The 15,002-nt window shown below is 30.5% G+C and overlaps 1 protein-coding gene across 1 annotated transcript; it reads left to right on the forward strand.

Annotated features, from left to right (window-relative positions):
* The first annotated feature begins 238 nt into the window (after window positions 1-238).
* On the forward strand, window positions 239-5,562 carry LOC100790483 (probable L-gulonolactone oxidase 6). Its single transcript, XM_003548358.5, has 4 exons — window positions 239-1,205; window positions 3,651-3,906; window positions 4,607-4,708; window positions 4,806-5,562. Exons 1-4 carry the CDS (start codon window positions 501-503, stop codon window positions 5,519-5,521), a joined length of 1,779 nt encoding a protein of 592 aa, XP_003548406.2. The 5' UTR covers window positions 239-500; the 3' UTR covers window positions 5,522-5,562.
* The last annotated feature ends 9,440 nt before the right edge of the window (window positions 5,563-15,002 follow it).

Below are 15,002 nucleotides of genomic sequence, written 5' to 3' on the forward strand. Positions count from 1 at the left end.
ATTCACCGCGTTCTTTTCCAATTCTTCTATTCATTTTTATTTAATTTCTTGTCATTTTGGTCACACATTATTCATTAATTTTGTCACTTTTTATTCATTTTCTTCCTGTCTTTTTCTCTCTTTCTGCTCAGTGGTCACACATAATTTATTAAATTTTTCACTTTTTATTTTTGGTAATTAATAATATATAAACGCGTTTCATTATTATAAACTACTCTAATAAAATTTGTTCTGAGTTTTCTAATATATCTTATTGTTTCCGGAAGTCACGAATTTATACAAAAGACTTTCCTCAAATAATTTGCAAGAGTCTCCTGTAATTAAAACCCTCATGATTTCTCTTACCACCATGATCTCTCTTAATTGATACATTACTGTTTCTCTTTTGTTCTTTTATTATTGCACCTCTTTTTAGTATTTTGGGGTGTACGTTTAAGGGTTCAAACTATATATATGGTGTGCAAGATAAAAAAAAACACTTAAGTTCAAAACCTTGAACCATGCCATTATTATTGTTAATATTATTCTGCTTGAAAATGATGTCAAACAAAGCCTTAACTTCAACTCTTGTTTTTCTTTTCTTCTCCGTGGTGCTCTCTACTCCTCCAGAGGATCCAATCAAGTGTTCTAATTCAAAGAACACAAGTTGCACCATCACCAACTCCTATGGCATGTTCCCTGATAGAAGCATCTGCAAGGCCTCTCAAGTGTTGTACCCAACCTCTGAGCAAGAGCTTGTGTCAGTGGTTGCATCAGCAACAAGAAACAAAACCAAGATGAAAGTAGCTACCCGTTATTCCCATAGTATCCCTAAATTGGTGTGCCCAGAAGGAGAAAATGGGTTGCTAATAAGCACCAAATATCTCAACAAAATAGCGAAGGTTGATGTGGAAGCAAGGACAATGACTGTGGAGAGTGGTGTGACAATGAAGCAGCTTATAAATGAGGCTGCAAAGGTAGGGTTGGCCTTGCCATATGCACCATATTGGTGGGGTTTGACCATTGGAGGGCTTATGGGAACTGGTGCTCATGGAAGCACTTTGTGGGGGAAGGGTAGTTCTGTCCATGATTATGTGGTGGAGCTTAGGATTGTTAGGGCTGCTGGTCCTGAAGAGGGTTATGCTAAGGCTGAGAGCCTCAATGAACAACATGAAGATCTCAATGCTGCCAAAGTGTCACTTGGTGTGCTTGGAGTTATTTCACAGGTATGATCTTTTCGTAATTTGTTACCTACCTTTTGAACATGGTAATTTATGCTCTTTCTTTGATGATTTGATCTGTTATGTTGTTGTTGCTGTTTAATTTCTCCTTTTATATGCACAAACTGTGTGAAATGTAATTAGATTTAAGCAAATATCTGACTCAAAAAGAAAAAAAAAAGGTTTAAGCAAATATGTCCTTGATCTAAATTATTACAAACTCGATCGTTACCCAACTTTTCTCATGAAGGATGTGCGTAACATTCTTGTAAATGTTGCCATAGATGATAGAACACAAGGGTGAAAAAAAAGGCTATATTAGCTAGATTTTCACTCAAGTCCCAAAACTTTAAGTTCAAGTGTGAAACAGAGAAGAGAAATCAAGTCATCACTGTAAAATGTAGAAATTTTCTGTCATTTTTCAAAGTCATAATCGAGGAAATCCTAGTGACAATTATTATGGCATTGACTGATAATATACCATCACTTAAAAAAATGGAACGACAAATAATTGATTACCATACCATCATATTAGTAGATAAATAAATGCAACAGCAGATAAATGAAATAGCAAACTAGTATGTGGGAAGAGTCTTCACCAAATAAAGAAAAAGTAATGTAGTATCTAAAAAAGAAAAGCGTATGAAATGATTTTTCACTTGTTTAATGCAAAATTATATATAATTTAATCATTAAATATATTATTTTAATATTTGCTAAAATAACTAACTTAATACGAGTTTTATAATTTTGAAAATTAACTAATACGTATAACCAATGTTTAGAAAAAAATTTGAAAACATTATGCATTTGGGTTAATTTATTTTGTAAAAAAATAGTAATTTCATAATAAAAAAATTAAAAAAATACTCTTTTTATAATCGAAAAGCTATTAATTACTGCTTGATTGATAGGTATTTGAATTAGTTTATTTTTATAAAAAAATCTTCATAGATTTTTAAATAAAATATTTTTTAAAAAAAATATGAACCAAACTATCCAGCTCACCCAGAATCTGCATTAGATTTTTAGTAACGTACTGGCCTAAAAACAACATAAGCTGAACCCATCATTTATAACACAAATAAGTTGTTAATTTCTTCTTTCATCAATAACGTGTTGTACCAACCACTAGAAGACAATTGAGAATCTGCTTTGGCAAATTGGTGATCCACATACTGGCTAATAAAGTATTCTGAATCACTTTTATGCCTCTGATCCATTTGTTCCATATTAGGTAGAAAACAAATAAAACTTTCAAGTATTTTAGTCTTACATGTACTGGACAAATGTCTGAGATCATCCTTTTTTTAAATTGGCTACCCATATCTTTATGTCCTGGTGTAGTCAGCTATCACCAAATTCCAGGAGCACAACTAAAAGATAAAAAGAACAATACAATTACCCATGACTGAATTAGAAAGATAAATTATGAACTGAAGCAATTTCTTTTAAAAAAATCTTCAAATTTAAATTCAAATTTTTTACGTTAGTTTGGTGGGAACCTGCCGTTGTCCTAATTATTAAAATAACTTTAGGCAGGTACACCAACAACAAAACAAACAAAATTACTTTAGGCAGTTGTAATATGTATATAAAAAATGTAAAATATCTTCGTATTTGGATCCCACACGAAAAGGTCATATCAAGGTATTGTTTGATAGCAATAATATTTTTTTTCTTTGGATGTGATACATTATGCTTGTTAATTTAAATTGACAAAATTATTTTTTTCTACATTTCTTAAAAAAATTTGGTATTGCTTTACGCTGGAATTTTTTGAAAGTTAGTATCCTAATATAATTTAGATACTATACTAAGTTTGTCTTTTTCGTGAACTCTATCTTGTTGAAATTCAATTTGATAACTTCGTCGCTTTATTAGTTTCATATGCTTATAGTAAGATGTTAATTAATATGTTATTCTCAAAAGCATACAAAAGACTTATATGTAAAATGTGAGAAGGGTAGACAGGGAATAGTTGTCAGCAAAAAACACGTAGCTGTGTTTACGATGATTAAGGGATACATGTGTTGTCCTGGACTCTAGCTAATAATTTAAAATTTTAACCCGATAAAGCAAAAAAATTCAAAATGTTAATCAAGCAAACTCTATATTTATAATTACACTTTGGTTGAAAGAGACTGAAAATTAAGCGCATTCGTTTTTTAAGAATTGGGTAGCTAGCGTGGCAAGCGTTGCATGAAAAGTTTAAAAACTATACATCAAATACCTATTTTACGAAGAAAAAGTATATTTGTAAGTTTACTATAAATTCTTCTAATATTCCCCTACTATATATATTTTTTTTTAATTTGTAACGTGACCCAATTTCGCACATCGCCACTTGGATAAGTCATTGCATTTGGTTGAGAAAGAAAGCTATGAAGTGATGTTTTTCATATCTATGTATGAGGCACAATGTGATGATTGCTCATCTCTTTTATTTAGGTTACTCTAAAACTAGAACCCCTCTTCAAGCGATCCATCACATATGTGGCAAAAAATGATTCAGATTTGGGAGACCAAGTGGCTGCTTTCGGACATGCACATGAGTTTGCAGATATAACGTGGTACCCTAGTCAACGCAAGGCTGTTTACCGTGTTGACGATCGTGTCCCATTTAATACTTCTGGCAATGGTCTTTATGACTTTATCCCTTTCCGTCCCACTCCTTCTCTTGAATTGGCTATCTTAAGAACCACAGGTCTGCATAGCTTTATTGAATTAAAGTTCACAAACTTTATAGTGTATTATATTTTTTATTGGTTTATATATTAGCTAGGGTGATAAAATTTGTTTGGTCTTTTAAGTTTAAAATTTTTTCTTTAATCTTTTAAAATGTTTTGTTGGACTAAATTCATCTTTTTGTCGTTTTATCTTAACCAACTTAGTCACAGATGATAACTATTATAACTATTATAGATGTTACATTAGATAAACATTTGTTAGGTCGGCTAAAATTGACAACATGATTAATTTAGTTTAACAAGTACATTTTATGGAATAAAAGTGAATTTTTTTAAAAAATTTAAAAGACCAAAATAAAAATACGAGACTAAAATTCTCCCTGTTTGTTTTTATCTTTAAAAAATAAACCATATTTTTTTGTCTCACTTATTTTTAAAAGTGTTTTAAACATTTTCATAAATGGAATAACAAAAAGAAATTTAAAAAAATTAAGAAGAGAATTTTTATTTTAAAAGACAAAAGAAAAATGTTATCATATTCAAGAAATTAAAATCATATTTAACCCTTCGATATTTTATTTAAAGTTTTGATGAAAGCATGCATGCAGTTTTTTTTTTTTTTTTTTTTGCTGATGGAAGTATGCATGCAGCTAAAAGCAAACATCAATTTTTCATTTTTTTAAACTTTTTTTTTTTAACGGTTTAATGGGGTCGCAGAGGATCTTCAAGAATCAACTGGTGATGCCGATGGAAAGTGCATAGGTTCTAAGACCACAACGAATACCCTCATCACTGCAGCTTATGGACTTACTAACAATGGTACTATCTAAATATGATAGTAATATTTTATACCTAAACAAACAAAAAAAATCAATTTAGTAAGCTAAAGTATTTGTTTTATGTATAATACTTGCAGGTATAATCTTCACTGTATATCCTGTAATTGGATTTCAGAATCGTCTTCAAGCATCTGGGTCATGCTTAGATAGTCTTCAAGATGCAAAGATCACAGCATGTGCCTGGGATTCTAGGGTGAAGGGAGAGTTCTTTCACCAAACCACATTTAGCATCAGTTTGTCTGTTGCAAAAAAATTTATTGAAGATGTGCAAAAGCTAGTTCAATTGGAGCCGAAGGGATTTTGTGGCATAGAGCTTTACAATGGAATTCTCATGCGTTATGTCAAGGCTTCGAGTGCCTATTTGGGGAAGCAAGAGGATGCTTTAGACATTGATATCACTTACTACCGTAGCAAGGATCCAATGACTCCTAGGCTTTATGAAGACATTCTTGAAGAGGTTGAACAACTTGGGATTTTCAAATATGGAGGGCTACCTCATTGGGGTAAGAATAGGAACTTGGCATTTGAAGGAGCCATCAAGAAGTACAAAAATGCAGGGAGATTTTTAAGGGTTAAAGAGAAGTATGATTTACAAGGGCTTTTCTCAAGTACATGGACAGACCAAATGCTTGGGCTAAAGGATGGAGTGACAATATTGAAGGATGGGTGTGCATTAGAAGGTTTATGCATTTGCTCACAGGATAGTCATTGCAATCCAAGCAAAGATTACTATTGTAAACCAGGCAAAGTTTACAAGGAAGCAAGGGTTTGTACTCATTTGAAATCCAAATGAGACCAAATTTTACAGAAATTAAAGGACATTTTTACTACTATATATATGATATAAGTGACAATATATATAGATATAGTTTACATCTTACGAATAGTTAATAAAAGATTGTGCTGATTACAAAGTTGAAAGGCTAATATATTATGTGAAAGGCCATGTTTACATATATATATATATATATATATATATATATATATATATTACTTGACAAATTATAGGATTCAATTCAAATATATATATTACTTGACAAATTATAGGATTCAATTCAAGTATATCTTTGTATTAAAGTTTTAGTTATTGAAGATGGCTAAGATGTCTTTCGCACAATATTTTGCCACGTTCCTTATTGTTTCAGGTTTACAAATCCTCAGTATCAACCTTTTTATGAATTTATTTGTTTTATACTAGTGTAATTTTTTAATTATCAATCAATTACATACTATTTTTTAAATAATTTTTAAAGTAATTATTATGAAATCTCTATTATATGACATTGTAAAAAAATTGTATTGTGAGTATATTAATTAAAGTGTTGGTTTTTTTTTTATTGTTTATGCATGTTTTGCAGAACTTAACAGTATTTGGTCTTTCTTAACTTTGTTATTCTCGTTATTTTAGTTGTTTCAATCAGAAGTCACAGTGGTTGCAGAAACTATATGTAAGGAAATGGTGCAACCAAAAGATCGAGTGCGGACTAATTTGCCACGAGTTATACAATTTCTCTCTGATCTCCTCAGAATGCATTATTGATTTAGGTTCAAATGCACAATGTGTTTGTTTCTACCGTTGTTTAGCTATAATTATAATAATTATGTACCCAAAATTCTAAGTTAACATGATATAAATAAGACGGAGCTTGATTTAATTTCTTACTAAAGTTTGGCTAAAATTTTAGTTAAATTATAATTTTGATTTTTTTTAATTTTTTATATGTAATTTTTATTTTTATTTTTTTACAATTTTAATCAAATTTCCAACTTTGCATAGGTCTTTTTATTATTATTTAGATCCAATTGAACCTTAGACCTAATATGTTCATTTAAAGTATTATAAAAAATATTTTCTATAATTAAAATGTAAAAAATAATATATATATATATATATATATATATGCAAAATTAAATATTAGACAAAAATTTAAAAATTTGGAAACTAAAATCTAGGAAAAAAATATAAGAGAACAGAAATCGAGGATTAAGAGTTAAAGGAGAATAAAAATTATAATTTTTTAGGAAAACCAAAATTGTAATTTATTAGCCTAAAACTTTTGAACTTAAAAAAAGGTACTACAATCAATTCAATAATTGAAGTAATTAATAAGCAAATAAACATTAAGAATTAGTGTTGATGATACTTGCCGAGTTAAAATCAACAGTATAAGGATCAGTCAGTAATATTCATAAACTTTTCAGAGTCATGATGCTTGGCTTGAAGTGCACCTTCAACCACACAATCTTCTCTCGTCAACCTTCACTGTTTTTGGGCTTGCAAGGCATGTATCACTTCTGTCAATGTGATCTTAGATAGATCCTTTGTGTTCTTCAATGAGACTTTAGATGCTTCATACCTCTTCAACACCATTACCAAAAAAATTTCAACAATTCTACAAAATCACCACCCAACAACCTTATCTTGTTGGCAATACCCAACAATTTGTCTGTGTAATCCTTGACTGTCTCAGACTCTTTCATCTTTTGCAACTCAAATTCCCTCATTAGATTAAGCACCTGCATGTTACGTATTCTTTCATCTCCAGCATATTTCTTCTCTAGGTAATCCCAAATTGCTTTTGCTGATTTGAGAGCCATGATTCTTGTGAAGATGGTTTGAGAGACATCGGCAAATAGACACGACTTTGCCTTTGCCTTTTTTATTTTTTTCTCCTTGTGAATTCTGATCTGGTTCGTAGTAGGATCATCTGACAGCGGAAGTTTGTCATAATCCTCTTCAACAACTTCTCAAAGATCTAATGCCTCTAGGTAAGTCTTCATTCTGACTACCCAGAGATCATAACTTTCCCCAATAAAGATGGGAAGAATGGCTGGAAAAAAACTTATTTCAGAATTCATTAGAAATCAAAACATACAGGCTCCTTAAGAAGAGACTCTTAATACCAATTATTAGTTTTGTAGCAAAAAAATATAATAAACAAAGAAGAAGAGAAACAATACAATATGAAGAAAATATAATGATTTTTCTTAATCAAATTGTTCTGGACAGTAATACAGTATATAACAAAACAAAAATTAATCATTTATTAATTTCAGAAAAATTGAAAATTAAAAATGATTTACTCCTAAAATATACAAATCACTTATTGACTAGGTTAATTTATAACTGAAACATATAAAAACAAAATATGCAGTTACAAAAGTAATTTAAAGAAATTTAAATAGTTTCTTTAGCAAGTTTTTCTATGCAAGTTTTATCCATTGATGGCAGATGCAAGTTCTTTGACTCAACGTGATCGTCAGATGGGAGAACCTTCTACAGCAAGGGTGTCTACAATCTTCTTAATAGAGACAGCAAGAACTCATTCACCGAACCTGTTTTCTTGGCACTTTTTAATTGCATCTTCAATTGACTGTCTTTGCCACTAGCTTGCGAAGCAAGAAAGATTTCGAGCTTCTTCCAAATTTCAAAAGAAGACTCACATCCAACAATTCTTGTATGAGGGCTCTCTGACGTGGAGGATTGAAGCCAAGAAGCAAGAAGCTGATCTTCTTGTTCTCAATTTGTGTATTCTTCGTTGACTTTTCCGTTGTCTTGATCCTCTTCGTTTAGGTACAGAGTCGGTTTTCCTCCGGATTCTTGAATATGCTTCAGGAGTTTGTGGCCTCTGATAGAGAACACTGCTTGTTGTTTCCATGGTAAAAGTTTTTCTTCATTCAGCCTGATTGCTACAGGATTAGGAAAAGTTTGCGCAACAAAGCGTGACCCTGAAGCTTCACCCATTGCTGTAATGAAGCTCTGATAGGTATCTGCGCAGTGTGAGAGAAAGAGAGTAATCAAAGAGAGAAGGTGAATGAATAATGACTGTATTGAATTAAAACAATTACGAGAGATATTTATATAGCAGAGATAACAAAACATAATATTTTAAGAAGTAACAACCACACTTACTAACCATTAACAACAACTCTAACTAATGTTTAATTTAATCATTCCTTTCAGCGTCCAGTTTCCATGCTTTTGGTTCTCGAATTTTTTAGTATTCATTCATCTTTAACTTCATCATATCTCAATTATCAAAAGTAAAATGAATTTTGGTGTTTTCAACAAGGTTTGTCCATGGGAAGTTCAGTTTGGAGATGTCCATTTGATATCCATTCAGTGCTGTACATAGTGGCCAAGCCCATGACGGTTAATTTTTCAGCCCTTCATTCATTTATTTAGTTTGGAGATGAAATGCATTGCAAGTTCATCTATTTCCTTTTCTATTTAAACTCGTTAATTTGAGCCATGTTTGCTGTTAACAAGGTGCAACCAATGCAATATTAGACACCCCACAACTGTGTTAGCATATAATATTATTGAACTGAATCTTACAGCAGTAAGATTTTTGGATACTTGCTGGCATTGGACTGTAGCATGTTAGATACATATGTATTATATTATTGCTGCAAAATTGGAAAGTAACAATGCATGAAATAGTGTGCTATCTAGGTCATTTATTAGTGAGCTTTTCTTATTCTATGCATAGTTAATGCATAATTGAAATTCCTAGCTGCTTTGATCCAGGTTCTAACATTCACCTAGATCAAGTCAATAGGCTCTGAATGGTTATGGATGGGGTATGAGAAAGGATCAATTACAGATGTGGATCAATTACATAACTTCTGTATATGAGTACTGATGATTATATAAGGCCTTTCCTGTATGAGTACTAATAAGTTACTAATACTAATCTCTGCTGACTTTACCAACTTATCCTAACAATACCTTCGTGCTAGGATGTATCTTCTGTCAACAATAAATTACATAAGAAAACTTATTTTTCTAGACATGAGTATGACAGTATATGATACTCAACTAGTATGTATGATGTAAACTTGTGAGGATAACAGTATCACAGATACTGTATACTCCAGATTATAAAGTTATACTTGTGTACGAACCAATCAACAATAGTCCTATGTCAATAAATGTAACTTTTTTATAGTATATACTCAATACACTGGTAATCAGCTCTTCATGATCAATATAACTTCAATGCCTGTGTAACTGTCCAAGAAGTTTATAAAAAAGCTTGCAGTTGCAGCTACTTCTCACATGCATGGTGGATGGAACTGGCAAGAAAATTTATATTTGTTGTCCAATGAATCAAACAATTGATAAAATAATAGCTATTGCACCTCATCAAAACCGAGAGGATAGAATGGTCTGGATGGGAGAAATGGATGGTCTTTTAAACATGAAATCAGTATGCCAATGCTTGAATACTAATGCCACCAAAAGTCAAAAGACTCAAAACCAAGTGTTCAAGGGAATTTGGAGGTAGCTGGGTCCGTATAGGATCAAAATTATACTTTGAAGAGATGCTAAGTGTGACACCCTAAACCGGTGCACATGCTTTTCCTCAAAAACTTGTAAATGAACCTAAACATTCTCAAGAAGGAACTTTGAAATCCGAAAGGTAACTTGCATCTCTTAAATCCACAGTAATTAAAAAAATCGAATAGATAAAAAAATTTCACATAACTAAACTTTATCGACAAAACATTTACACTATATCGCCGCATACATTATAAACAATTCAAATCTTGTACACAAAATAAATCATGCACCTTTGGCAAAAGAAGTAAAGATTAGGCAAGCCTCTGTGACCACCAAAATATATAAATAAGTATGTGTAGCAATAAATGTGCTTAAAGATAATGTTTGGTTAGACAAAGAGTAACATAATTATAACCCGCAAATAAAACAAAATAGTATCAAAGATAGAGTAATAGGACTCAAGTTGAGCCTAGATCAACCCAAAATAAATACATAAAAAGGAAAAACCTAGTACTCAGAGCAGTCCTAATTACAGTCAGACCTATATGTACGCCTATTGTACCCCCATCCCCTGGCCTATCTAAACAATCGAACTAGATTGAAGCCCCTGGAAGATCATCATTGGGAGTCTCCTCTGAATCCTTCTCCTACTCATAAGCCCTAAGCACTGCTTCATATGACATTGCCTCTCCCACACCAATGGCTGACACTAGAGGACATCCAGTCCCTAGAGGGAAACTGTGAGTTGCCCTCAACATAGTCCTTGGTGACTCAGCGGCAGGTAAGGTCTCCTTTGAATCCTCTGACTCGGCATCCTCGCTCATCTCCCACGTCAGAATCGAACAACAACTTAATAATCTCGACAGGCCTAGCGTGGCAGTAATACGGTGGCGTCATCTGAGTCCACCAAAAAAGAAAATCAAAAGTCTGTGGGGTTGCTTCTGGCTCGTCTAACCTCCTCACATAAGCTTTGAGGAGTCTGACAAAATCATTGCAATGATACTCCTCAGCGTGGGACCAGTGGCTCTTAATCATCCAGGTTGAGACCTGGTACTGCGATTGCACCATGACAATCTAAAAATATGTTTGTCGTATGGATGAGCTTTCAGTCTCCACATAAACCATCAAATAGAAGATCCTTAAGTCACAAACAAAACATACCAAAGACAAAATATATACATACTCAAGACACACTCTCAGCTCACTCATTACCCCATAGGTCAACTCTCAAATCTTAGTTCACACGTGCCCGCTACCACGGGAACTCTCCTTTTAAGTTGGATGGCTATTGGGAGTGTACCCTCACCCAAGTTTAATGGCTGACTCTCACCAACTAATGATGGCTCACATATTATGTCCAAGTTGTCGAGTTGACTTACCACTATATGATCATTCCTTGCTCTGAGGACTGACTCCTCAACAACACTCCCCATTAGGATTATTTCATAGATCAATGTGATTTTCGTTGCCATGGCACAAGACAACATTTTATAACATTACAGATCCTTTCATGGTGATATCTTTTCCTACACGGGCACAGTTATCTCACACATTCATGCCTCTCATCAAAGAAATGATACGGTCGGACATCCCACGCGTCACATGTGCCTCGCTCCTCGATCAAAGCGCATCTCGCTTTGACGTCACTTCGTCATTCTCAGTCACGCTTGACCTTAAAATGAAAGGTTTTTATTTCCCCAATCCTCACAATCGAATAACACAATGAAAACATACATCACACACACATGCATTCAAGCACACATCCCATCACTAACCCACATTTGTGACAACACTATCTTATTATGTTTCATGACATTTCTCACAACTATCAATGTTATATGCTTAATAATGTCATGGTTCTGCAAGTCCTTGTATAGGTACTAGAATAATTTCTAAGTTCATGTGTCATCTCCAAGGAACTACATTATTAAAGTCAATTCATAATTAAGTGTTCATACTCTTTTTTTATGGTTTATTTTCTACTTTTTGAAATGAATTTCTAGGTCAATAATTATTAAATTCCACAAATGCCTCCTCTCATAAATCCATTTGCATCCATGCATCTCAATTAATAACTTATGTATAATACAATTTTCGTTTAAATTAATAATTAAGGATAGAAATCAAATAATAATTTACTATGCATATATATGACTATACTATATTTTTTAATTCAACTTTACTCAAATCGTAAATACTATTATAGATGTTATAATAATTATTAATAATAATAATAATTTTTGTTCTTACCATTAATATTTTTTTAAATGAAAATATATTAAATGTTTTTATTTTATTTTATTAAAATCCTGAATTTTTTTACAGCATACTGAATATTTTATAGACATATAAATATTATAACATTGTATTGATACTTATTCTCATCTTGGCTAAATTTTTAAAATTAGTTACATTAAAACATAGTTTATGAAAAACAATAATTAAATGCAATGATTTTAAAAGATTTAAATTTAAAATAATTCATAATAATTTATTTTAATTAATAACTAAGGATATGGGTGAAGAAATAAATTATTATGTATATATACAAATATATTTTTTCAATTTAATTATTAAAATATACTTATGAAAAATTGAAATAATAAATAAGGAAATTATGGATATTTGGATAATTTTAAAGTAATATTTAAAAATAAAATAATAAATAATATTAATTAACATACTATCAATTATATTTTTATTTTTATTTGTCTGTTAATCTTTAATTAATTTACACGTGTATTTATTGTGGAGAAGAAAAGAAAAAGAATAAAATTGAAAATTCCACAACTATTTTATTAGAATCAAGAAAATTTATTATGATATTTTCATTACATTTATTTAATATCATTTAATACATCTATGGTATTTAACGCATTAAATATAATTTAATGCTATTTAAAGATCTTTATTCAATATTAATTATAGTATTTACAACAAGTATTAAATGAATATCATTAAATAGCTTTAAATTATATTTAATGCTTTAAAAATAGTATCTCCTTCCCTAAAGATAAGATTTTTTTTTAATTAACTTATGCCTTAAGAAAGTTAGTTAATACACTTAATAATATTAAATTTGTTAACCCTTTAAAAAAAACATTAAATTTATTAACAATATGTATTATTTTATCAAAATTATCCTTAAAATTATTCAGACTTATAATTTCTCTATTTTCACATAATTATTTTCTCACATAATATGTATTTATCTTTAATACATTTGAGTAAAAAAATAATCAATAAAAAAAAACTTAAAAAGAGTCTTGTATAAACAAATTTTTAAAAAATAATCTTAAATGACGAATGTCATATCTTATATATATATATATAGAGAGAGAGGGGGGGGGGGGGGGGGGTGGGTAATGTTTGACAATCCTATTCGAGTATTCAAGTATCTTTGAAGGTTTTAGTTATTGGAGATAACTAAGATGGCTTTCATGCAATATTTTGTTTTGTTACTTATCATTTCAGGTTTGCAAATTATCTCTCTCTCTCTCTCTCTCTCTCTCTCTCTCTCTCTCTCTCTCTCTCTCTCTCTCTCTCTCTCTCTCTCTCTCTCTCTCTCTCTCTCTCTCTATATATATATATATATATATATATATATAATATTAGTGTTATCAAATTAATTAAAATTATCTTTAAAATGATTTTAAAAGTAGTTATTATAAAAAAAATACCGTACATGGAATCTCTATTAAATAATAAATAACATTGTAAAAAAAAATTATATTATGAGTGTATTTCAATTAAATTGTTTTTTATTCTCTATGCATGCATGTTTTGCCTAACTTTTCAGTATTTGGTCTTTGCTAACTTTGTTATTCTTGTTATTTAAGTTGTTTCAGTCACAAGTGAAATGGTTGCACAAAAAATATGTATAAATGTGGCGCAACCGAGCAACTGCGGCTTTGACGTATGTAAACTGCTTTGCAAAGAGTTATTCAAAGACACATTGGTCTCCGCCGAATGCATTATTAAGAATATTCATGGTCCAAGGGGAACTAACCAATGTACTTGTTTCTATCGTTGTTAACCTATAATTATATTAGTCTTGTACACAAAATTGTCAGTTAAATTATATAAATAAGATGCACTTGGTTTTTTAAAATTTCCGAGTTAAATTTTTAGGACTGGATCAAATGGATATATGTATCACTGTATTAAGTCATGCTGGTTAAATTTTTTAAGTTTTTCACTTGGCAATTACTTCGTGTACCTCCCACTTTGTTTCCTATTCCTGCACCTAATCCAGAGTATAAAATTACATTTCGCATTAGCTTTTCTTAAATGTAATTTTGCATTACAGATTAGGTGTTCCAAAAGCATAAAAATGTGCATGAAGAAAAATTGAAGGTGCAGGAAGCAACTACCCTTTTACATTAGTTATCTTTTTAAAAAAAGTTATTATAATTATTTAAAAATATATATTAGTATTAATTAAATTTAAATTAGAATCAAAATATATTTGCGTTATTAATTAATTTGAATTAGAAAACAAAATTATTTATTAGTTAGAATATTCTAATCATGTTTGGTTACTCTAATTAGAATAATTACGTTAATTAGAATAAAATATACGTTGTTATTATTAATGAATTTTAATTATAATATATAGTTATATTGTTAATTAGAATTTTATAATAACGAATGATCATATAACTATAACTTAATGAGAACAAATATGAAAATGTTATATAATGAAACATACGATATATGGTCGAAGGAACAAATGAAAAAGAGAAAGAAATATTCAATAAGAGAATGGACAAAATAAATGAAAAATAATAGAAAGAAAAGAGAGACATGAATTTACCCACGTATCTTCAAACTGAATTGAAACAAATATAAAGAATAAAAAATGTTAGTAATTGTTTATTCAACAAAAAAAAACAAAGAAAATGAAAAAACTATGATACATACATAAGTATTTATAGATGAAGTACTCATTTTTTTTGTTCCATAGAATTGAAATCAAATTATGCAG

This window comes from Glycine max, chromosome 16 (genome assembly GCF_000004515.6).
Source record: "Glycine max cultivar Williams 82 chromosome 16, Glycine_max_v4.0, whole genome shotgun sequence".
Classification (NCBI taxonomy): domain Eukaryota; kingdom Viridiplantae; phylum Streptophyta; class Magnoliopsida; order Fabales; family Fabaceae; genus Glycine; species Glycine max.